Raw genomic sequence first — 23,900 nt, 5'->3', positions numbered from 1 at the left:
TTGTTTTTCCTACGTAGGTCTGCTAATTGAGCTCGAAAAGATGGCATACACAAAATAAGTTGGTTTCAAATCATAACGATTTAAAACCATGTTGTGGATGCATGTTATGTCTGCAGGCTACCATCAGCTGCTAAGCTACCTGTAAACAGAAGCCACGTGACGAGCAGCGTTGCCTGTCAGGGGCTTTGCAGCAGTGGGACGAATGACGGCTTAGTTAGAGGAAGTTACTGGGAGTAGCTGTGCTAGTATGTAACCTTACACGAGTTGGATCCAGCCTTGCAGTAAGAGAGAGGTAAGAATCGTATAATCATAAAAACTAATATTTATAAATAAAACTGCAAGTGATGGAACAAATGCATGTGGGCGTGATCATCTAACGTCCGCTAGCAGCACTCAGGCTACAAACAAACTTGGTAGGCTAACTAAGGCCTGTGCTAAGCGACCTAGCAAACATGTCTGACAGAATTAGCTTTGAGACGTGTAACTACATATTTACACATTTTGAGCAACATGTTTTAGCTTTTCTATAGAGGATATTTACTGTTGCAAAATCTAGGTACGAAAACAGTGATACCGTTTAAAACAGAGAGTTGCATTAGGTAATAACTTCCTCCACAAGTTAACGTTAGCATGCTAATGTACATGAACGCGCTCGGCAACGGGTTGTTGTTAGCCGCTCTATAACGTTAGCATGCTAAGTAGCAGACACCTCATTGGGAGATCCTTTAATGGCATGTAAGTTATCATTAGCTTCCTGTTTTGAAGGTTCTCCAAGTTGGCCATGGGAATATTTTTTTTGGTACTTACTTATACACACCTGAAGCCCTTTGGCAGGGCACACTTTTAAGCTTTGTGAACGTGAATGACCCACGGAAAGGGCTAAAACGAGGATGCTAGCGACGATGGCTGAACGTAGCAGGACAGCAAACAAGTTTGCATTTACAGCTGATACAGGCACCCAGAAGCAAAGTTTGAAGCAATCGGTAATTCTATGTTCAACTTTAAAATGTATCTAATGTACAGTGATCTCCCTAACGTAAAAGTTGTTCACCACAGACAATACTAAAGTACTTGCTGGAAGCAGTTAGTATTTCATGTGTGCAAGTAGTTAAGTCGAGACGTTTTTTTAAAAAAAAACATGGGATCTAAGAATAAATAGATCTGTAACGTCCGGATAAGTATTGCAATAACATTTACTCTAATAAATATCTAAAGTATCAGTGAACTGATAACCAAAGAACATGCAGATATGAGATCAATTTAGATTATATATATCTATTATTTCTTAGGTTACATAGCCTCTAAAAATATATCTCAATGCTAGTTAAAACCTGTATGGACATGCATGAAAAATATATATCCCAAAGTGTCTGTGAAAGTTCTCAGTCATCCAGGTCATGGTAATTCTAAGCTTGACTGTTTTGGCCATTTTTGGGGTATATGTCTAAGCTTAATCCAAAAGGCAGTTGGACTTGGTTGAAGTTCTAGAATACGTTTCACCTCTCATCAGTCAGTTTAGAACTGAAGAAGCCTTTCAGAGGTGAAACGTCTTCAAGAACTTCAACCAAGTCCAACTGCCTTTTGGATTAAGCTTAGACATATACCCCAAAATGGCCAAAACAGTCGATCTAACTGTGGCAGGGAAAGAATATGCGAAATTGCGAAGTAATTTATATAGTGTTTTTTTGTGTTAGTAAACAAGAACATGCTTTAAAATGATAATAATATATCATGCTAAAGTTTAAAATCACAATCACACCACCAGTTAAATTTTTGTTTTGCTACAGTGTAAAAGAAACGACTAGAAAAAGTATTTTGCGGGGGATGTGGATGGGCATCTTCTGGAGTGGGAAAAAGGGACTGACACTAAATTGATATATTGTCTATAATGAATACACACAGCATGTTTGTTATGGCCATTCAAAAAATGAATACTCAAAACTCTTTTCTTTTTCTTTTTTTTCTTTTAATGTAAACAATGTTAAAAATACACTCAAGTTAAAGTCAGTTATAGTACTATAGTAGAAAACAAAATCTAGATCTTGGTTAAGTGTTGCTTGTATGATGAACATGGTGCACAAAAGCTATCTTCAACATTGACATAACTTCGCTTGGTCCCTCCCTCCTGTCTTTATTCTTTCGATGCAGGAAGGCAGCAGCATTCATGGATATTGTGGACACCTTTAATCATCTAATACCCAGCGACCAGTTGGACGAGTCCCTGATAATAGGCCAGAATCTGGAATGTGAAGCTGGTAATGAGTTTGGGACAGGACCCGGTCTCGAAGATTCACTGAAAAACATGCTCAGTGACAAGGATCCCATGTTTGGATGTGCAAGCTCTCAGTTCAATCTGCTGGACAATGAGGAACCTACTTTTCAAATAGCTGGCTCAGCAGGTATGCGGCTTGTTAACATTATTAATCAGCAGCACCTTTTATCGCCTATGGTTTTTGTTCAGTTTGAATTTTACTTCCGCTATTTAAAAAAGAAGCACCTGCTGAAACATTTTAATGTCAGCATTAGAAATTGGCTACATTTTAACCCATGTCATTATTTTTTATATTATTTGCCAAACACTTTGATACTGAGGGAAAACCACAATCATTTCTTTTGGCTGTTGTAGGTCTCGATGGCGGTTCAGCATCCACAGGTCTCACCAGTGAAGTCACGACGGCAGTGGCCACACAAGTGAAGCGACCTGTTGGCAGGCCAAAGAAACGTCCCAGTACTTTAGAATGCGGTAAATTGTGGCTGTTCCTGTTTCCAACATATGACACCTTTAAAATTTCAGATAGTTTGACATGTTTTGTTTTCATCTTCTTCAAACAGAACCTGGCAGTGGTCCACAATCTGCCAACAAACTCACCAAGACCATGCCCCGAGGAAGGCCTGGAAGGAAACCAGCGAACAGGCTACAGAAGACATTTCTTATTGAGAAAGGAGTGAAAGGCACCCAGCTGAAGAAAGAATTAACTTTGGGAGGGCGTATTAACGTTAAAGACCTTGATGGCGGATTATGGCTGCATCCTACGGTTGTATTGAGACGGTTGACGGTCACAATTGGGGGATTCAAGATTGAGCTGCTTCCTGGACCCTCTTACACACACAATGTGGAAACGAGCGAGTCTTCAGGCTTTGAAGATGGTTTTTCGTACAGTGGGGATGTTGGGTTTGCGGTGTTGCCAGATGGAGCTGTCAATGCACAGACTCCAGTAAGAGAGAATGCGGCCGAGGTTGATGTAACTGAGAAGAGCTCTGCTGATGATTCAGCTGTGGCGCTTGGACCGTATGTGAATCCTAATGAAGTGCAGACCTCCAATGGGACAGTAAAGGCGAGCGCCTGCACACAAGAGACAAAACTTGACAATCAGGGGGCCTCCGGACAGCAGACACCAGATAGTAAAGGCAAACAGCCAGACAACAATGAGGATAACGGAACTAATGATAGTAATGAGACTGATGTAAAGGAGAAACAACAGACTGTGGCAAAGACATTGATCAAACCGAAACAAGGACTGACTCCGAACAAGAATAAGGACTTAGTTTCAGGTAAACCAAACAACACTATCAAGGGACACAAAGCATCCCAAAACATGCCATCCACAGTCATCCAAAGAGACGACCTGCACAAAATGAAATCCTTAAAGGAAAAGAAAGATGTTGCACCTTTGAAAAGGCCTGCAGAAATCGCCCAAAGTGAGCATGCTACTAAAATACAAAAGACACAAAGCACAGGAGACAGTAAAGTGAAGCCAAAATCGCCAATTTCACCCGTGAAGAAGATCCCACCATCTGGCAACCGTGTTGATCAGCAGGGACCAACTAAACATACTCCTCCTCACAATAGCTCCAAAGCTGAGACTGCTCAACCGGCGCAGGGACGCCCGGGCCATTCTTTAAAAAGCCCCGATGAAGGAGGGCAGGAAAAGACCAAGCTTAAAAAGCCAGAGAAGATCATTCAAAGACAGAAAAGTAAAACTGCAAGAAGCATTTCTGTGGAGGAGCCGCAGCTGTTTATTCCAGATAACGCTCCGGTTTCGAAGAAGGAAGCTGCAGACGAGCAACCTGCCAACAGCGAGAGTGTATGGGATGGAAACAACTGTTGTGGTCTGTGCAAAAAACACCATAATAACATGTAAGTGTTGCTTTTAACCTAAATATATATATATATATAAGTCCTATGCAAGATATAACTTGAATTGAGGTATAGTTAAAGGATTTTAAGACATGACATTATAGACATGATGAAGCAATCATGAACCACAATATTCATGTCAGTGTTTCTATAAATGAGAATTCTGAGCACCAAACAACCATTTAATGTTAAACATGCTTTGTTTAGGTTCATGGTAGGCTGCGGCCGCTGTGACGACTGGTTCCACGGCGACTGCGTCGGCCTCGACCTGACAAAAGTGGGAGAAATGGAGGAGGAGGATCAGATGTACGTGTGCTTGAAGTGCTGTGAGGAGGAAAACAAAAAAGTGGAGCCTGAGCCCCCGAGTGCAGTCAAACCAGAAGTTCCTCCAAAGGCTGAGGTGCAGGATCAAAAGCTGCCTCCTAAGCCCAGACCAGGACCCTCCCAGACTCTCACATCAGGAGGGGTCAGACCCGTTAGAAAGGTAAGCAGTGTGTCCATGAGTTCTTGAGTAAGATGGTGTTAAAGAAATGTAAATCTTTCCTATACAAAGGTTGTTTTTATTTGTTCCCACAGCTAATTCATCCTCTGATATTAATCATAGCCAAGGGTTTGTTGTGTTTTTATTTTACTTTGTCTGTACAGAAAGCTTGCACATGGGTGAGGCTATCATGGTGTACTCACCACAAGTGTAGTACAATTTCACACGCATAAAACTCACGCTTTTTTTATCCTTTGGCCGGGGGGTGGGGGGGTAATAATATGTCAATGTTATCTTTTTTCATGCTATCATTCATATTGATTGTTTCTTTCTTATTAGCTGGCAATTTTAATAATCTACTGTGTGTTTTGCAATTCTCCCCTACAATAGGATCCTGATAGGAGGCAGTCCACGGATGGTAGAGAATCAGCTCATAAAACAGGTATGTTTTATATTTATTTTAAGGCTGTTAATAAGTATTTTATTTGAGCTTGTTATGTTTTTAATACCACACTGAGTTTAAGGTCAGGCTGGGTTAGCGTGTCAATGTTTTTACAATATGTTAACTAGATTAAAGGAGCAATTTGCCCCTGGAAAAAGCCACTGTTAGTCAAAGCTGGTGTTCTCTGTAATCAATAGAAGCAATGATATTTGAAATTGGCACCATAGCTGTGGAGAAAGTTGTACAAACAGCTCGTGGTTTCACCCATTCTACATTCCTACAACATCCAGCGTGCATTGCGCCCCTCCCTCTGAAAGAAACGGCCCAGCGAGAGACGCTGGAGTGAAATACTACCGTTTCCCAGTCATGACATTGATCGCTGCAGGCAATTGCTCAGAGCGGTACAGAATCCGAAATACGACAAGAATATACCGGTGAACGAGACATGACATCGGAGGCGGTAGTCCTAGATTGAGGAAGTGTAGTTTAGCAAGCTCCCTGGCTTTCCAGGGCCCATTGTAGAAGCGGATAGTGTCCTCCAAAGACACACAGCGAAATTGCATGTTTTGTCCCTACCATTATGGCATTAGCTCCCCATAATACCATGATAGGAATGAGGTCCAAAATCCGCGAACTGGCCCTTTAAATGAAGGCAATTACAACACATGAACACTTCTTGTTATTTGAATGGAAAAAACTTTATCAGACTTTTGTACTTACAGTTCAGATTCAACTTTAAACAAAGGAAGATGAGACTCAAAACTTTATGACAGGGCTATTTATTATATATCCACACAGTATGTCGGTATAGCTGGTTTCTGGTGCAAAAATACCCACAGTGTTTGTATAAGTGATCGAGACAGATTCATGACCTTCCCAAAACCCAGACATGTCTCCCAGCTCAGTGTTTGTATTTTAAAAGCTCAGGTTTACACTGAGCTTCAAAACAAAAGTGAGCGGGGGAGGACATTCTGGGAGTGGCAAATGCTGTTGGGCATAGTCTAAAAAAAGTAGAAAAAAGGAGTGTTCCTGTAGGGTAAGGGTCTCTTAATATAACTGCAAACAGTTTTGTTGTGTTGCTTTTGTTGTTGCTCCGTTAGTGGGACCCAACTGTGGACACAAAACCAACCTCAAACTTAATCAATTGCTAAATTTTAGAGTCATCTTGCTGCTTAACGCGGGTTGTCCACGTTCTGTTGAGGTCAGTCTGGCTTGATGAAACTCCATCCACACCTATAACTTCAAGTTGTTTGCTCTGTGTTCTTTGTTCAACATGAGGCAAGACTAAAAACCCTGATTGTTCTCACTTAGATATTAGAAACAGCTAAAGTATCATACATTTTATAGCAACTGCGTGTACCACATCTTTTTGCCTGCTCAGTGCATATTGTCATTCTGTCCATACAGGCGTTCAGCTGAAACAAGAGACTTACAAAAGTAAGACATCTTCTGCTTCAAAGAAACCTGTGTCTGTGGAGGCAATCAGGCGCAGTGTGCGAGACTCTCTGAAAGAGATCCTTATACAGAGGTAAGAAGTTCATAAGCAAAAGTAATCAAAAGAAATGTGTAAATACCGACATTTTGATTGCATTCAAAGTTTGTTTTTATCTGAAAACTGTACAAACAATTACTTCAGTGCACCAAACATGTAATGCTTTCTGCTTTCTAGGTTGAAGGAGTCTGATTTAAACATCTCAGTGGAGAGGGCCTCTGAAGTTGCCAAAAAGACAGAGCGAGAGCTTTTTCACTTGTACAAAGACACCGACAACAAATACAAGAACAAGTACAGAAGCCTGATGTTTAACCTTAAAGATACTAAAAATAATGTAAGTACAATAACAAGCAGCTATGATCCAAACAGTCTCTTGGTGGTGCATTTCGCTGTATGTAATTTTTTCTCCAATATATTTTTAGGTACTCTTTAAGAAGGTTCTCAAAGGGGAAATTTCTCCTAGTAACCTCATTCGATTGAGCCCCGAGGAGCTGGCTTCAAAAGAATTGGCTGCCTGGCGACAAAGGGAGAACCGACATGTAAGTTTTATTTGAGTTTCTTGCATAAATCTGCCCCGACAAGTCAGTCAATCAGTAATTTTTCTTTCATGGAAATTGTTTGGTTGAATTTTTGAATGCAAAACTTTCAGCGGCCTCCTAATAAGCAACAACTTCATCATTTTACAGACTATTGAGATGATTGAAAAAGAACAAAGAGAGGCAGAGAGACGGCCGATCACTAAGATCACACACAAGGGTGAAATTGAAATTGAGAGCCAGGAACCAGTGAAAGCACCTGAGCCTGTAGAGGTACGGAGCACATCAAATTTTACTCTGCTTCTCTGTGTGCGTACCAGTTAAAGAGGGGGATTCACTTTTCTTTCTCTCCTTTTCTAGCTCAAGCCTCCTCCCGAATCGACTGAAGTCTCTGCAGAAAAACCTCCTAAAACCCCTGAGACGAAGGAAGAAAGTGACAAGATGGAAAAAGACACAACAAGCCAACACAAGTCTCACTTATTTGACCTGAATTGCAAAATCTGCACAGGTAAACCCTGACACGAGGAAAAAGATCCCCATCTTAGTTATTTAACTGTGTCACAAAACGTAGTTACCAACTTGTTGTGTTACTTGTCAATAGGTCGTATGGCGCCCCCTGTGGAGGAGGCACCAACGAAGGTGGTCAAAGTTGCTACCACAGTGGTGAGGAGGCAGTCCACCAAAGGAGAGGAGACAAAGAGCACGACACCGACTGCAGTGGACGATGACCTGCACCTCACAGTTTTGGAGGAGAGCTTCCGAAGCGCTCAGTCAGGATACGAAGGAAGGTAATTAACTTGCAATAAGAACCTACAACTTTCTTATAGTGCTCTTCAGGATGCACTGATCAGTCTTCAACCAGCATTTAACACCAGCAAAACCAAAACAATGCTTTTTACCATCGCAAGAGTGTTTATTTTAAAATCACACAACTTCTCAAATGGAATGATAAAAGTATTAAAAGCAATATTAAAAGAGTTTGGCTGGGTTGCACCAACAAGGATAAATTTTTAAATCTGATTAAATCATGTTTTAACTTAAAATTATGTTGCACCAAACTTTAAAACTAGCTAAGAGAGATTAAATTTAAACCTCAGTTTAGTTTTTACTGTAAACCTTCATTAAATTTAATTCTGTTGCACCTGAAACTCTAAACTCCAATTTAAATGTAATCCAGTATAAACTTACACTTGAGGATGTTTCACTTTTGAAAGGGCTGTTTTTTTTAGGTGGATTGAGGAAAATAAGTTCCTCGAAGGAAATTGTGCCTTCAATCATTTGGCCATATTGCTCCATTAATTAAGCCAACAAAATTTTCTCGAAGGAGGAGAAATTAGAGCTTCTCTGCCGAGCCATCATGAATTATCTTTTTAGCTAACGTTGGCTTGCAAACAATGTAGCGTTAAGTTGTCACAATGTTAAGAAATACAGAGCAGCCGAAAGGTAACGCGTTTTCCTATTTCTTTTAATTTGGGTTAGCAAGCATCTCCACATTGATTTCACTGTTTAATTTCTGTTTAATTTCGGTTTACGTCAATAAACTTGGATTAACTAAACCGAGATTAGTTTTTAATTGTTCAACAGAGCTCTCCTTAATTTTAAATCTGGATTTACTCATTTTAAACCTAGTTTTGCTAAACTCTGATTAGTACTAATCTTATATTAAATTATACTTTGTTGGTGCAACCCAGCCTTAGACTATAAATATTTTGGTATTGTGCTTGAGGAATCTTTTACATTTAAACACCAAATCGAAGCAAAAACTCTTTGTAAAGGTTGTTGTACAGAGACGGATCCAGCTTCAAGATCAGTTGTAGAAAAAGTATGGTTTAAGCAGTCCTTTAATCAGTCCTAAATTATGGTAAAATAATCCACAGACAAGCTGCTGCTTCCTCTCTAGCATCCCTTCTAGCACTCTGCCCTCAGATTAGTTACCAAAGATCCTTGTGTCACATCTCATTGCATTCTGTTTCACAGAGTTCTGGTCTGTAATGAATTGAAAGCTTTTTATTTCTGACACTGCGGTTCTTTTGTTCTAGTGAATTTCTGCCTCATTGCTGTTGTTTTGGCCACAGGTCGGATCACACTGCTGGCAGAGACGAAGAAGCTGCTTTCCTCTCCAACCTGAAGTCCCTGTGGCGTGGATTCATTCACATGCACTCTGTGGCGAAGTTTGTGACAAAAGCTTTCCCCGTCTCCGGCATTTTGGACCAGCTGACTGATGTAAAGTGGAGCCAACAGCGCATATTTAAAGTTCCGAATAGCTGCTGCAAAGTATTTAAGACAATAAGTGCTGTCAGTAAGGTGTGATGTCTTTTTTTTCCCTCACTAGGACCTTCCAGACAGCATTCAAGTCGGCGGCAGGATTAGTCCACAAACAGTGTGGGACTACTTGGAGAAGATTCGGGCAACTGGAACAAAAGTGAGCGTTTGGCAGCTCTCCCTCCTAAAGGGATTAAGCAGCCTATAGCAAAACACACTCATTAAGTACATCACCCACAATTATATAAGGTTCATTGTGATGAAGAGCAGCTCGAGCTTCAGTACAGACAATTAACATCCACACTTGTAATGTCATGTGATGCATTATAGAGCTGCTTCTGCTCTGCTCAGACTTCTTTACTGACACGTGCTTTTTCTTTAATTAAAGGAGGTGTGCCTGATTCGCTTCGCCCCTGAGACAGAGGAAGATGAGATCTCCTATACTCTCCTTTATGCCTACTTCAGCAGTCGCAGGCGCTTTGGGGTAGTGTCCAATAACCTGAAACAAGTGAAGGACATGTATCTCATTCCCTTGGGTGCCACGGAAAAAGTTCCACATCAGCTCGTTCCCTTTGATGGGCCAGGTAACCTGAACAATCAATCTGTTTTCTGTAGGATAATTATAATCTGAGTAAATTTACGCAAACATTTCTCGTCCGTCAGACTAAATTAATCTTTTAATTTGACAGGTTTAGAAAACAACCGTGCCAACCTTCTCCTTGGACTCATAATTCGCCAGAGACCCAAGAGAGATTTTCTCCCAGTCGACATAAACGAAACCACGAGGATCGTTCCTGAAATCAAGCCCATCACCCTTACCGCAAAAGAAACCAGAGAAACGGAGAAGGAAGAGAATTTCTTCCTCTCTTCTTTGACTACTGCACACAATAATGAGAAGGACAAACCACTTAACACTACTGAAGAAGTTAATGAGCCGATTACAGAGTCTTCTGAAGAACCATCTGCATCAGAGGAGACCAGCAATCAGGAAGCCCAGAAACCTCTGCGCTTTCTTCCAGGTGTGTTGTTAGGCTGGGGTGGGGTATTACCACCTCTGCCAGATGTTGGAGGCAAACCTGCACCAACAGCAGATGACACCCAGAAGACCCAACCAGCTCTGAAAACAGAGGCATCCACTGGAAACTCAAAAAGTCCAACAGCTGCTGCGCCACGAGAGCGCTTTGTCATCAAGAAGAAGGAAGTTAAACCTGTTAAAGCCGAACCGGAGCTCTCCAGCCCGACTGATTCATCTGCTGCTAACAGCTCATCAGCGAAGGATGCTGCCGTGGTGACCCCCGGTGCACCGGTCTCTCTGAAAGATAAGCCTCCAGATGTATCGACTGAAGCGTTCCTGGCAAGCTTGTCAACAGCTCCGAGTGGGACTGAAACTAGCAGCGGTGCCTCTGCAAACAAAGGAGACGCTGGCCTTTTGTCTGAAACTGAAAAAGGAACATCTGAAGGGAATTCTTCATCGCAGTCAAACTCCCAGGCTGCTACAGCTCACACAAATAGCTCAAAACCTCCTTTAAGTGGAATATTGAAAAAATCTTCAGCGTTTTCCAGTGTGAATGAAGATAAAACAACGGTGCTACAAAAGGATAAAGCCAGCCACCCAGCTCATTTGAGTCCTAAACCTGTTCCTGCTTTAAGCAGCACTAGAAATGTTCCAGTTACACTATTTCACCAAGGATATTTACAGGTTTCTCAGGCCAAGAACAAACCAGAGGAAGAAAAACAAACTATTCGACCATTCCCCAGTGAAAAGGAAGATCCTGCCATGTCCCAGGCTGGTGCTTCAGCAACTCGGACAGTAAATCCTCCTACCGTCCAAGGACCGCCAGCAGCTTGTTCCACAGAAGCTTCTGAGCCCCAACAAGACTCGGTGGCAGTGGCAGTGCCAGCGGCAGAGGCTCCCCCAGTGGCTCCCCCAGTTTACAACAGTGCTGCACCCATCCCAACAGTACAACAACAGCCTCAGGTACCCGGCAGCTACGATTACACAACTGGCCCTCCCCCTGACACTTTCTCCACCCAGGATCAGAACCACAGCGCATTGTGGGCTCAGGATAGCTCTTCACAAGCCATCCCTGGACTCGAGAGCTACTCTGAACCACCAGGCCCGCCTCCATCCCAGGCCAAAGACTACAAGCGCGTAGAGGAGCGATACAGCGACCCGTGGGAGAGGCCGAGAAACGCGGAGGACCGAGACCACCACGGGAGGCACAGCCATCACAGGGACTCCCATCACGGGAAAAAGAGCCGGCACCACGACAGGGAGCGGGAGAAAAAGCACGATCGCAGCCATGACGAGAAGTACAGAGAGAGGAGCAGGCACCACGGACACTCAGACGACCGCTACAGTGAGAAGAGGAAAGAGAGGCAGCACAGCGACGACTACAGCAGCCGTCACAAGGACAGACATAGACACAGACGGGACTCTGATTATGAAAATGGACGGAGAAGTTCAAAAGACAGTTACTCATAATCATTTTCTTTTTCATTTCAAAAGCCCAGCTCGGGCTCTAAGAAAGACTGTAAGCTAGTTGGTCCCTTGGCTGGTTCACACCACTTCAGCTATAATCAGCTGACAGTGGAGTTGTTTCGTTTTTATACAGCGGTCTGCAGCTTCTACGCTGCGTCCTTCAAAGAAGTTCCATTTTATGTTTAAGTACAGCCAAAATGAAATATCATTTCAGCGGGATTATGAAGATCCTCACAAGATCTGTTGTGTTCAGACAAAGAAGAACTCAATATTGGAACATTTTTAAGTTTTTAACCTTTTATTGTATAGACCTTGTTCATACTGAGCTGCCGTACTGACTACAAACAATCAGTAAATGTTTCCGGTGTCGTGTGGACCACTTGGTGAAAAGTTGCACTCAAACGTTTGGCATGAATGTAACACAACATTTAACTGAGGACAGGCTCTAAACAGCAGCTTTGCTTTGCTTTTTTCCAACTTAATTTCTTTTAAATTACTTAAATATTTTATAAACTTACTTTATATTGAAAAAGTATGTACATTTTGGCTTGTAATATACAGTAGAGATTACGTGTGCCTTTGCACTGTGTGTTTATGTACAGTTCGTAATAAAAGCTAATCCTTTTTTATTATTGATGATAAAAAACTTCTCACATTTCTTTTAAACTGTATTAAATCACATGGACTTTGACTTACAGTGTGCTATTTCTATAACTTAAGACAGTGAAGTTGTTTACACTTTTACGTTAGATTACATGATTGTGAAATTTGTCGTTTAAAGCTCCTGTGAGGAACTTTCAGTCTGTGTTGAGTTTGGCGCCCCCATGTGGACAAAGCCGTAACTCTTATATCTTTGCTGATTTTGTCCTGTACATGTTTAAGTGGTTTTTAACAAAAAGTCTCATCCTGCTTTCTATAACAGTCATATGAATCACAGTAATTTTTTGCCCTTAATAATGTAAACAAAGGCAGCGTGCAGTTAATCGCTCTGCTGACACCTACCCCCCCACCAGCGGTTTCAGGCATGAAAAATAACTATATAGAAATAACTTCAGTCTGTTTCATAACCAGCGAAAAATTCTTCTAAGGAGCTTTAACATTTAAACACTGACATGTGAACAGATTGGAGATATTTCAAAAACTAATCCATAAGCAAAAAGTCAAATGAAAAGTGAGCCCTACAGCGTTGAGATTAGTGTGGTAATCTCGAAGATTTTCTGTTGAGTACATCATCTGTTAAGTCTATCACCTAATGAGGTAACACAATGGTGATTGAGCCTATGGCCCACTGATGAAAGCCTTTGCATTTGCAGTATTACACACTGGGTGTCTGTGGCGACTTTCACGGAAAAAATCACAAGCGGCGCCCAGTTAGTGACGCGTTTTCCATCAGCCAGCAGTGGTTGGTCTGCCAGAGAGGGTAGGCGGAGCTAAGTAAGTCTTGCGAGTAAACAGTAATCTACTATGGCTGAACAAACAAAGAAAAGATCGATGACTACAGATACAACTTCAAAAATAAGTGAAAATCCAAAGAAAAAGAAACAAATTGGACGCTCAGATGAAGGCAAACAGTCAGGAGTTACAACCGGAGCCAACCGTGGACGTCACACATGCGACACTGTCTGGATATCTATATCTTATATCTTTATCACCATAGGTGCTGCCGAAGAGAACAAAACAAATCTTGGGAGATTACAACTTTAACAAATAAGAACCCTGCTGTCGACTGCTCATAAAACATCTCCCCATGGACTACTTTTATTCTAGGGACTTATAAAACACAACTATCAGGTTCAAGCATGCATAAGGGGGAATTTAAGCTATTAAAGATACCAGAACTTAAAATGTCACTACTAATCACCGCCATCATAAACATTGAAACCTTCACTATTGTGGAGAAACAGCAGCGGCTTGGTGTCTTTAAATAAATAAACATTTCTGAGATTTCCTTCAAAGGCTTTTGAATACAACCCAGAACTTACAACCGATACGTTCCTGTATAATTCAAATCCTCCAAAGTAAAGCTGACCGCCATAGTTTAAGGCAACGTAACGCTCAAACGGGTCCACGTCTTCAAACATGATTCTCTTATTGTTTAGGAACAGCTGAATGACTGTGCTGTTTAAAGACATGGAGACGTTGTGCCATTTGTTGCAGCAGAGTGACAGATTCCTGAACGTTATTGGGTGGGAAAGTCTCTCCCCAAGATTCACTGCGATTTTGAGGTGACCTCTCTCAAGCCCAACTGCGAGGTAGTCGTCGTCTTCATGCTCAGCTTTTCCCATCCACATTATCAAACTGTCATTCGAGCTTGTGCGGAAGCTGAAAGAAACTTGAGTGTATTTAAGATTCCTGGTGTTGTATCTCGGGTCCCAGTATTTAACGTAAGAGTTCCCCACAAACTTGAGGCTGTCTGCGGCTATTTCTGCGTCACAATACTTCCCTCCCCATCCCAACGGGCATATGCAGCTGTATGAGGTGGCATTAGATGGGGCACAGATGGAACCGTGTTTGCAGATGTTGTTGACACAGCTTATTGACTGGTTGCACACAGAGCCGGTCCATGGCAGCGGGCATACACATGTGAATGAGTCGCTTCCTATTTGCAAACAGCGACCTCCGTTTTGGCACACCTTGTACCCGCAGGCCGTCCCATCCCAGTCCCCAACGTTTGCTCCACTCACTGCCCCCGTCTCTGTTAGCTCTAACTCCTGACCGTTGATTATAAGTTCTCTTAAACCACCAGTGAATCCAACCGGCTCCCGTTCTGTTGCATCTGTAGAGACGAGGCTCAGAGTGGACACCCCGCCGACGAAGATGTCTGTAGCAACGTCGAGGGTGGTCATCCCTTCGGTCCCGTTCTCTCTGACCTCCTTATCATCCAGACTGAGGAAGCCTTGGTGACCGAGTCGGCCGGCTTTCACCGTGTGCCAGATCCTGCCGCGTGAGTCCACTCGCTCAACAGACTGCAGGATGTGGACGCCGTCCCCAAGGTTGAAACGCAGCTGCACAAAGCCGGACGTCAAGGAGAGGCAGAAGAAGTCTCCTGTAGGAAGAAACGACAGCAGTGAATTCATACTTCATACTGAATTCAACACTTTTTGTTAACACTGGAATTAAGTTATGTACAATTAATGCTTTTTATGACGTAATCAAGTCATATTTTATCATTCGAGTGACTGTTGGAAGCCTTTAAAGGTAAAGCTCTCCAGTCTTTTACAATCAATAAGAAAAGATCAGAGAAAAGAGCAGAACTATTTTTTTTTCCATCCTTGAATCACCTACAGACCCTTGAGATTTATCTCCATCCAGGCTGGGAACAACTGCACCAAACAGTTTGGCTGTGAAAACTTGTGAAAACTTGTGCAAACTGACTCTTAAAGCTACAGTAGACAACATAATTTCATGAGAATTTCATTAAAATAAATGTTGATCGTTGCATTTCTCTAACAATATTAAATTGAAATGATTGCTGATCTGTGACTGTGAGCGCCCGTCCCTTTGTATTTAGTTTGTTAAAACAATGTGTCCGGCCTGAATCAAACAACCAATCAGGGTTAGCTTTCCACGTAACTAGCGAATCACAGCGACTCTGTTACAAACTAGTGTCATCCGGCTTGTGTCAGCAGCGCGCACGCAGAGGTTGTGTCAGTCGGGCGCTATGGCAACTTGCGGTAAACTTCCTGCACATCCTTTGCTGACAACGGCATACACTGCTAAAGAAGCAAAAAGAAGGAAGAGCATGGAGGAGAAAACAGCTACAAAGAGAGCACGAAGTAAAAAGAGGGATCAGAAGCGATCAAGAGCGAAACGACGCATAGGTCGCCCTGTTCCTTCTTTCATGGTAACAGCTAACAGTAGCACTAAGCTCCAACACCTAGAGGTAAAAATGTGGTCCACAACAAGAATCATGACTATAATGATAACTTTAGTAGTATTGAACATTTTGCCAACAATAAAGTGTACTTTTTGGAATAAACAGCATCTCTCTTTCTCTCTTGCTGCGCGGCACACACCAGTTGCAAAATGCGCGTGCATGTTTGCTGTAGCGGAGTAACACAGAGAGGTGGAATGTTTTTTACATTGGAATGTTCATGTTGCTTACTGCCTCTTTAAATATGACTTATGTCTTTCTTTGCCTTTAATTCAGTAGGAAAATGCTGCTTAAACTGCTTGACATTAACTATTATCACTTATACATAATATAACATTATGCCAAACAGGACAGTTAAGCTCAAGCACTAAATTTACCATTGGTAATATCCATGCACAACATGAGACCACCTAAAATTTGATGAGCATGTGAAAGCAGAATTGCAAAAGCAAACACACATTTAGGCTGATTAGAGACTGTCTACCAGTCCATGCTGCTAAAAGCTTTATGCACCACAAAGATTTTAGACAGGAAGCCGATAAAATTACATCACTGTGTGTAAACAAATTAAATATGTTAAGTTTTGATCATTTTAAACTCGTCCATGAGTGCTTAAATCACCAGGCTCCTCAGGTGCTCACTGACCTTGTGGTCCCACTGAGAGTATCAGGCTCTGTAACACGTGGAGCATCTAAAGGAGATTGTACGCTGCCCTTTGGTAAATTATCACTTGGTCGAAGAGCTTTTTCTGTTCAGGGGATCGATATGTGGAATGCCTCGCCTGCAGAGCTCAAACTGGACCCTGACTGGGAGCATTTTAAACTCAAACTGAGGCAGTTTTTGAAGACGGCTCAGTCTTGTAGTCGTGTTCGATTTTGTGCTTCCTGTTTTACTGTAGGCTTTACTGTGTATCCTGTATTGTTAGATCTGTTTTATTGCTGTTGAGTCTGTTTGTGCATTTGTTGTGTATTTTAAAGGCCCATCTAGAGACAGGCCAAGGCTATACATGCTGTAGTGTGTGGCATCGGTTTATTTGCTTCAAATATGCTACAGTACCTCTTTTTAGATATATTTTAGCATCAAATACTCAGTCTAAAGAATTAATTGCAACCTTTCTAACATGTCTTATTGCTTTATTTACAAAGTAAAGAATTATAATGGTTTGTATCTATAATGTGAGCCATGGTGGCAGGATACATAAAAGAAGACAATACACTGACATTCTGCAAAACAAACCTTATATTTTGTTACTGGTTACATATATAGCTGACCCTAAATAAGGCATTAAACGTCCTTACCCGCTCTGGCACTGAGGTGTTGTGCGATGTAGACGAGGATGCCATCAGGTGATAAAGGCTGGAACTGCAGCTGTACAACAGTCCTGTGTCTGACACTCATAGGAGGGAAAGACATCCATGAAGACTGGTCACCGCTGAAGAAGGGATCACTGATGGTCACAGCTGAACAGGCAACACAATATGGCAGTTAAATAATTGAATATTGAAAGCTTGTCTTATTAAATAAATATAATAAAGGCATGCATAATGTTACAGTTAGGGCTCAGTGGTTCAACCTTTATCGCAGTAGAGTCCTGCAGTCCCCAGGGGGCACTGGCAGGTGTAACCACTGGGCAGAGGGATGCAGGTGGAGCCGAGGGCACACAGAGGAGGGGGACTGTGCTCGACATCACACACAGACACGGTCTCAGAGCAGAGTGCTCCCTTCCATCCTAATGGGCACTGGCAACTGCAGACAGACACAGTCAGACACTGTGAAAAGCTTGTAAACACTGCCATTTCCGTGCACTGTGAAACTGATTTCCTGCGGGTTATTGATGCTCAGCCACAACACATATGAGAATATACACTTAATCGTCTGCAATCCAGCATGAAAATCTTTTCTTATTTTAACAGATTCACTCTCCCCTGTTTTTAAATAAACTGAGCTTACTGTGTATAATGGCACCACATCCCCTAAGAGTGTTGTAAATATTTAAAGATGGGATAGCAGCACATCCAGACGGTCAGACGACTTGCTGCTCTGTCTGTCTTCTGAATGCTGAAGTACTCGAGTAGTACACTCAGAAAGTACCACCTCAGATATTTTAGGGGGCTAAAGTTAAGTCCTCTGGCGTCTATGTAGACTCAGGACTAGGAAACCACGATATTGGATTTTTTGCCGATATCTGATATGCCGATATTTTCCAACCCTTTTTGCCGATAGCGATACCAATATATTAGGCAGGTTGTTTTCCACCTAATTGCAGAGAACATCAAGTCTACTCTGTAGTGGAATTGATATCATGCCTACTTTTATTGTAGTGGCCAAAAACTGCTATACCACAGACATCTTGCACCCTTCTTCACGCTTGACGGAAAAGGCGTTATTCAAAAGGTCACGTGTCTGATCACTCACGTTTCTGAGCGCGCCTGAATGCAGCATCACCCGAAACACGGCAGCAAGGGAGACATTCCCAGACTTGTTTGCTGCACCTACTAAGAAGACAACAGTGATCGCCAACGGACTTTATCGTGTGTGCGTCCATGAATCAGTAAGTTTGTTTTGCACTGATGTTTATGTTACACTCTGTTAACGTCGGCTTTGGCCGCGAGTGTATTTTCGCCGTGTTTGATGTTGTTAAGTCGGTAAAATGTTGAGAATGTGAGCTAACTGTTAGCTAGCTAAGAGTTGTGAAAGTTGTTTAACTTCTGTCATTGGCTCAAGTTTATGTGGCTTTTTAGTCTTATTTGTATATTGTTGATAACTTTGCGCCAGGCAGTGCACACGCACACTCGCACTGAGGTAATGTCGTAGCATTAACTCAAGCTTTTTTAGAGAGTCATCGAGCTTTTAGGCAGAATTAAAGCGTTGTTTTATCAGTGGAAAATACCGGCAGAAAAATGACATACCTGCCAATGTCATTATCTACAAGTACCGACAATGTTCCGATAATATCGTGCATCCCTACTCAGACCCTACAGTGGAAACGCAACAAAAGTTCCTCGCACATTAAGAAAGTTGAAAGCTGTAGCTATAATGTAAAGTTTAATGTGCATTCAACTCACATAAGAGCCGACATGTCTTATTCATGAGTGTAATAGTTATAAATAAGAAGAAAATGAATCATTCTCCCTTACTACACAGACGAGCCAGAGTCCACACATGTCCCTCCGTTTCTGCAGTGAACATGAACACACGGCGTGACTCCACACTGACCCACGCTGCGCCCAAAGGCTGGATGTCCCGCAGGCTGTCCCAGTACTTGGAACTTTCTGTCTCTTCTTGTGGAAAACTGCACATCAAAAATGCACCCTTTGAAGGAAACAAACACACCGACAGCACAAACACAGCATGTGAGAGGGAGGTCTTTTATTCTCTAATGGAGGATTATCAGAGGGAACACATCGTTTCTGATTTTTCTTGTACGAAGATTAAAGTTGCACCAAAAATGTGATTAATGTGTGTGAGTTTCCCATTTAAATGAGGCCAATAAAAAGACGCCTCTCAAAATGAGTGGAGTGTTTAAAAATAAAGGTTGTTTTAGGATTTCACAGGATTTTATATAAACTCTTCACACTTAAATCTTTATTAGATGTAAACTCTTGAATTTGATGGAATAAACTCGGCAGTCTCTTGGCATCCAAGCTGTCTGAGCGTTTTAAATCTCCATTTTTTCCACCTGTCATCATGCATCTGCCTCATCATATTTGCTTTTTATTTTCATAATTCAATTCCATCAAGACAATATTTGCTTTGGCCTGTACCTGCAGAGCACAGGGCCTTCTATAAATATAAGGCCCGAGCACAAGCCTCGTAGTCATCTGCACATGCACCCTCCCTCCCTCCCTCCTCTCTGCTGCATTAGTCATTGGCATAAACAGGATGCAGGGGAAATGTCATGCTCATTCATGAATATTCATGGCATGATGCTGTCTACTTGGCAGACTCAAGTGATGGTTGCAGTGCTGCAAACATTGAACGCTTAAAAGGCGAAGCAGATTCATAAGGAAGATTGTAAATGTTCGATTTATTTGTTGTAGCTGCAAACACTGCGTCTGACAACACAACCAAGAAACCTGAGCAGCCGAGCAATTTTACCTGCCAGAGAAAATTTATGTATGAAAGAAGTTTTTGCAAATAACATTCACTTATAAAGTGTTTCAGAATGAAGAAAATGCTCTGCGGGATCAGTGACACTTTTTAAAGACTTGCTTTGATGTGATTTTTTTTTTTTACCTATATTTATAGATTTTTGCTGTTTTTATTTCTTTCATGTTTTTCATTTTAAAATCACCCATTCACACACTGACGGCAAAGGCCTAAGTTCCAATCTCCAATCAGATCAATGCCCATTCATACCTGATGGCTATGCCTACAGGAGCAATTCAGGGTTCAGTGTCTCGCCCACTTCGACATGTGACTGTAGCAGTCAGGGATCAAACCCCCAACCTTTGGAGTGACGACCGACTCTACCACTGAGCCACAGCTGCCCATAGTAGATTACTGTTTACTCGCAACACTCGCAGAGACCGGAAAAAGCAGACGCTTAGCTCCGCCTACCCTCTCTGGCAGACCAACCACTGCTGGCTGATGGAAAACGCGTCACTAACTGGGCGACGCTTGTGATTTTTTCCGTGAAAGTGGCACCAGACACCCAGTCTGTAATGGGTCAGTTTGGGTTTATGTTGTTGTGTTGCCTTAAGCTGCTGTATGAATAAAGTTATAAATATTTTCTCCTCAGTTTCCTTGGCAATCTGTAAAATAAAAAAATGTGACTGAGATTCAAAAAGAAATGACCCTGCAGATCTTTCAGCAAGTGTGTTAAAAAGATCTGCATCACAGCGGCATGAAATCAGACAAACACAAACGTCCTCGTTTCTTGTCATTTGATCAACAGCTCAAATTGACAAACTGATTTTTTTTTTTTACCCCCCAGGTGCCTCAGTGCCTCCTCTGCCACCTTTCCACAGGGGAGTGTGGATCTGTTGATAACTGGGAGTGAAGTGCATTATCAGTGTGTTCACTGCCAGCCATCATGATTAGGGCTCGGGGAAGGTCACACAGATCTGATTAGACGCTCATGAGTTCTCATTACATCCTGAGCAGAAAGGTGATGGTTGGACCAGTGTCGCCGGGCTCAGGTAGTGCTCACCGGTACAGAGGAGTGCGACAGCGGGATACAGCTGGGGCAAAGTGATGCGTCACCAGAGCTGATTTGATTTTTGAAGGTTTATTTGGTGAGCAGAAAAATGAATTACACGATGATGAGTGAAAATGGCTCCGGCCCTTAAACAGAAAAAGCTCTTGTTCACCTCAAATGGATCTGCCATGACATTTTATTATAACAAGCCTCATTGCTGTAGTGCAGAGACTGCTGAATGTGCTTATGATGATATTCATAGCTGTTGTCTGATTACTGTTATGGCAATTTTGCTCCACAGCTCCACACATTAGCAGGCACAATGAATTCTCCCCAGAATACATTCCTACATGAGGTCACCTGAGAGAAAGCATAAACGATGCTGATGATGACAAAGATTATTTGTATGGCGCCCTTGTTCGAATGACTTATCAGCGGTGGAATGGATTTGCACACAACGTAAAACTGTACAGCACGAGGATTGATTAAAGGCCGCAAATACAATCAACCTCAAAGCTCTGCTCTGGCCTCTAACACAGTCCGAGCCTGTAACTCCCTTTTCATTACACACTCTTCCCCTCTGCTTACAAACACACACAGATCCTGGGAGAAACTCCAAACCCCAGCGCTCACACTCCAGGCAGCAGTGTTGGGTTGTAATAAAGCCGTAGCAGTCTTACCCTGAAAGCCTTGGCGGAACCTAGAGCCAAGTGGCAGAAGTTCAGGGGTGTACTCATTATATCCTCCCACAAAGAGCTGGTTGAAAACATTGAGGCCCACCAGGGGTCCTGGAGAAGATCCTGTTCTGTTTCGCTGTCCATCAACCTAAGAAAAAACAGTTAATATTCAAGCTATTAGGCATCAGTGTGGGAGCACAATTTATTAAATAATCTGCCAAAGTTGACAAAAATGTAAGAACATGGATGGATGAGTGATTCAGGCAGTGTCCATCAGTGTGGGGAAGCTTTGTAAGTTACCAATTAGTTCACAATGGAAGGAGTTGAACAACAGCAAGACAACCCAACGGAGAAATCTAGTTTGTTTAAGTAAAGCTACTTTTAGAAAGTTGTTGAAGCTACTTGGACATAATTGTAGCAAAAAAATTATAGAAAAAAGTCACTGGCCAACAAAAAATGCCACTTAATTAGGTTTATTGTTGTAAGTGCCCACTTGTGCACATGCCGTACATAACCAAGACATACGAACTAAGCCAATATTACAGGGAAAGTGTAAGGACTGTTGGCTTTGCTTCAGTATCCAGCTACCATCAGAAAGGTGTCTGCCTTCCAGTAACGAGTCCGTGTTGCACCAGCAGGAATAATGTGACTAACGTATGACTCATGCATTACCTGAGTTGTGTGCTTCAGTTGTTGATGACACATAAAATGACTAAATAGTGACTGTGTAAGTAGTTGAACTATGAGCAAGCTACAGCAAAATGTAGTTAAACTACGAGTTACTGATACTTCTCTTTGGCGGCACCTATGCCGATAAACGGTCATTGCAGGACAGACTTCCCAGATATCCAGACAGTGCTGCATGTGTGACGTCCACGGTTGCCTCCGGTTGTAACTCTTGATTTTCCTCGCTGACGGTCGCTTTCCTTTTTAGGCTGTTTGCTTCATCTGAGCGTCGAGTTTGTTTCTTTTTCTTTAGATTTTCACTTCTTGTTGAAGTTGTATCTGTAGTCATCCATCTTTTCTTTGTTTGTTCAGACATAGTAGATTACTGTTTACTCACAACACTTGCAGAGACCAGAAAAGCAGCCGCTTAGCTCCGCCTACCCTCTCTGGCAGACCAACCACTGCTGGGTGATGGAAAACACGTCACTAACTGGGCACAGACACCCAGTCTGTAATACTGCAAATGCAAAGGCTTTCATCAGTGGGCCATAGGCTCAATCACCATTGTGTTACCTCATAGTGACTTAACAGACATTTATTTAAGTGAAAATCATTTAAATACCAGTTTATTAACATGCTATTTTCCACACCCAACACACATGTCCACCAATACGATAGACTTCACTGGTTTTGCGTCTGAATTCTCTGAGGCATCTTTTCCCCAAGGATCTCATGCCTTGCTGACTCTGTAGCATCTTTATGTTCCTGCAACACTGAGACGATGCAAACCTCCTGTCGCTGGGCCATAATGATTTGTAGGTACAAAGAAAACTGACCAAGAATACATCCACATCTACAGCCTACCCCACAATACACTGTAGTGTCTGTGTGCATGTACACAGCACAATGTAGAACATTTGTATCGCACACAGCCAGGAGAGGAATTAAAGGAAAAGCATGAAAGGATGAGTGGAGAGAGGACCCAGTGAAAGGTTTGCTTAGATCTATTTTTAGGACTGTGTTTCCCAACCTTCTTGGCTTGTGACCACTGTTTTAGAAGAATGGTGCATTGAAGCTGGATTACTAGCGAATCCATTTAAATCACCCCCCATCTGTATATGTACACAGTCTGTAGGCATGCTCTATACATGGAATCACCTTAAGCCATCCTGTCTTCTTTGACCTTCCAAATGTAACCGTGTGAATGTTGATCCGTGGGTTCAGCCGATCGCTGACTATGATGGCTACGCCTGATCCAAGGTTGAATTTATGCACAACTCGGCCACTTCGTAACCCCAACACCAGGAAGTCATCTCCATCGTTGCCTGGAACACACATGTTTGCAAACGGGTTAGGCTTTCAGAAAAAACATTCTACTGACATATGTAATAAATAAAACATCTTAAATCTTAAAGGAGCAATTCTCCCTTGGAAGAAGCCGCTGTCAGTCAAAGCTGGTGTTCTCTGTAATCGATAGAAGCAATAATATTTGAAAGTGGCGCCATAGCTGTGGAGAAAGTTGTCGTGGTTTCCCCCATTCTACATTCCTACAACACCCAGCGTGCATTGAGCCCCTCCCTCTGAAAGGAATGGCCCAGCGAGAGACACTTGAGTGTAATACTACCGTTTCGCTGCAGGCAACGGCTCAGAGCGGGACAGAATCTGAAATCCGACGAGAATATACCGGTGGATCGTCTAAAAACTCTTCAG

At 42.3% G+C, this 23,900-nt stretch overlaps 2 protein-coding genes across 2 annotated transcripts in view; one reads left to right on the top strand and one right to left on the bottom strand.

Moving 5' to 3' along the window:
* Positions 1–233: 233 nt before the first annotated feature.
* phf3 (PHD finger protein 3) lies at positions 234–12,524 on the top strand. The gene is made up of 16 exons (XM_069659199.1): positions 234–292; positions 2,149–2,399; positions 2,627–2,743; positions 2,833–4,138; positions 4,346–4,622; positions 5,010–5,061; positions 6,469–6,589; positions 6,731–6,887; positions 6,976–7,092; positions 7,240–7,362; positions 7,450–7,597; positions 7,691–7,877; positions 9,165–9,312; positions 9,422–9,511; positions 9,740–9,935; positions 10,041–12,524. Exons 2-16 carry the CDS (start codon positions 2,165–2,167, stop codon positions 11,834–11,836), a joined length of 5,070 nt encoding a protein of 1,689 aa, XP_069515300.1. The 5' UTR covers positions 234–292; positions 2,149–2,164; the 3' UTR covers positions 11,837–12,524.
* A 1,162-nt stretch (positions 12,525–13,686) lies between these two features.
* Positions 13,687–23,900, bottom strand: part of eys (eyes shut homolog) — a 200,282-nt gene continuing 190,068 nt past the window's right edge. Inside the window, exons 45-50 of the mRNA XM_069658919.1 lie at positions 23,349–23,515; positions 21,528–21,672; positions 18,845–19,019; positions 17,281–17,453; positions 17,006–17,167; positions 13,687–14,879 (exon numbers count right to left, since the gene is read on the bottom strand). Coding sequence (XP_069515020.1) covers positions 13,687–14,879; positions 17,006–17,167; positions 17,281–17,453; positions 18,845–19,019; positions 21,528–21,672; positions 23,349–23,515 — 2,015 coding nt within the window. The remainder of the gene's footprint in view (positions 14,880–17,005; positions 17,168–17,280; positions 17,454–18,844; positions 19,020–21,527; positions 21,673–23,348; positions 23,516–23,900) is intronic.

Source organism: Semicossyphus pulcher, unplaced genomic scaffold, assembly GCF_022749685.1.
Source record: "Semicossyphus pulcher isolate SPU_LCO1_2020_fin unplaced genomic scaffold, fSemPul1.0.p SCAF_12, whole genome shotgun sequence".
Taxonomy (NCBI): domain Eukaryota; kingdom Metazoa; phylum Chordata; class Actinopteri; order Labriformes; family Labridae; genus Semicossyphus; species Semicossyphus pulcher.
The sequence above is the reverse complement of the archived record's forward strand: the minus strand, read 5'-3'. Positions and strand labels throughout refer to the sequence as shown.

Excerpts from the sequence above, each read along its gene's own strand:
- phf3 (XM_069659199.1), top strand. The coding sequence starts at position 2,165 with ATGGATATTGTGGACACCTTTAATCATCTAATACCCAGCGACCAGTTG. Across the intron at positions 4,139-4,345 it reads AAAAAACACCATAATAACAT|GTTCATGGTAGGCTGCGGCC; the intron begins GTAAGTGTTGCT and ends TGCTTTGTTTAG. Across the intron at positions 6,590-6,730 it reads AAAGAGATCCTTATACAGAG|GTTGAAGGAGTCTGATTTAA; the intron begins GTAAGAAGTTCA and ends TCTGCTTTCTAG.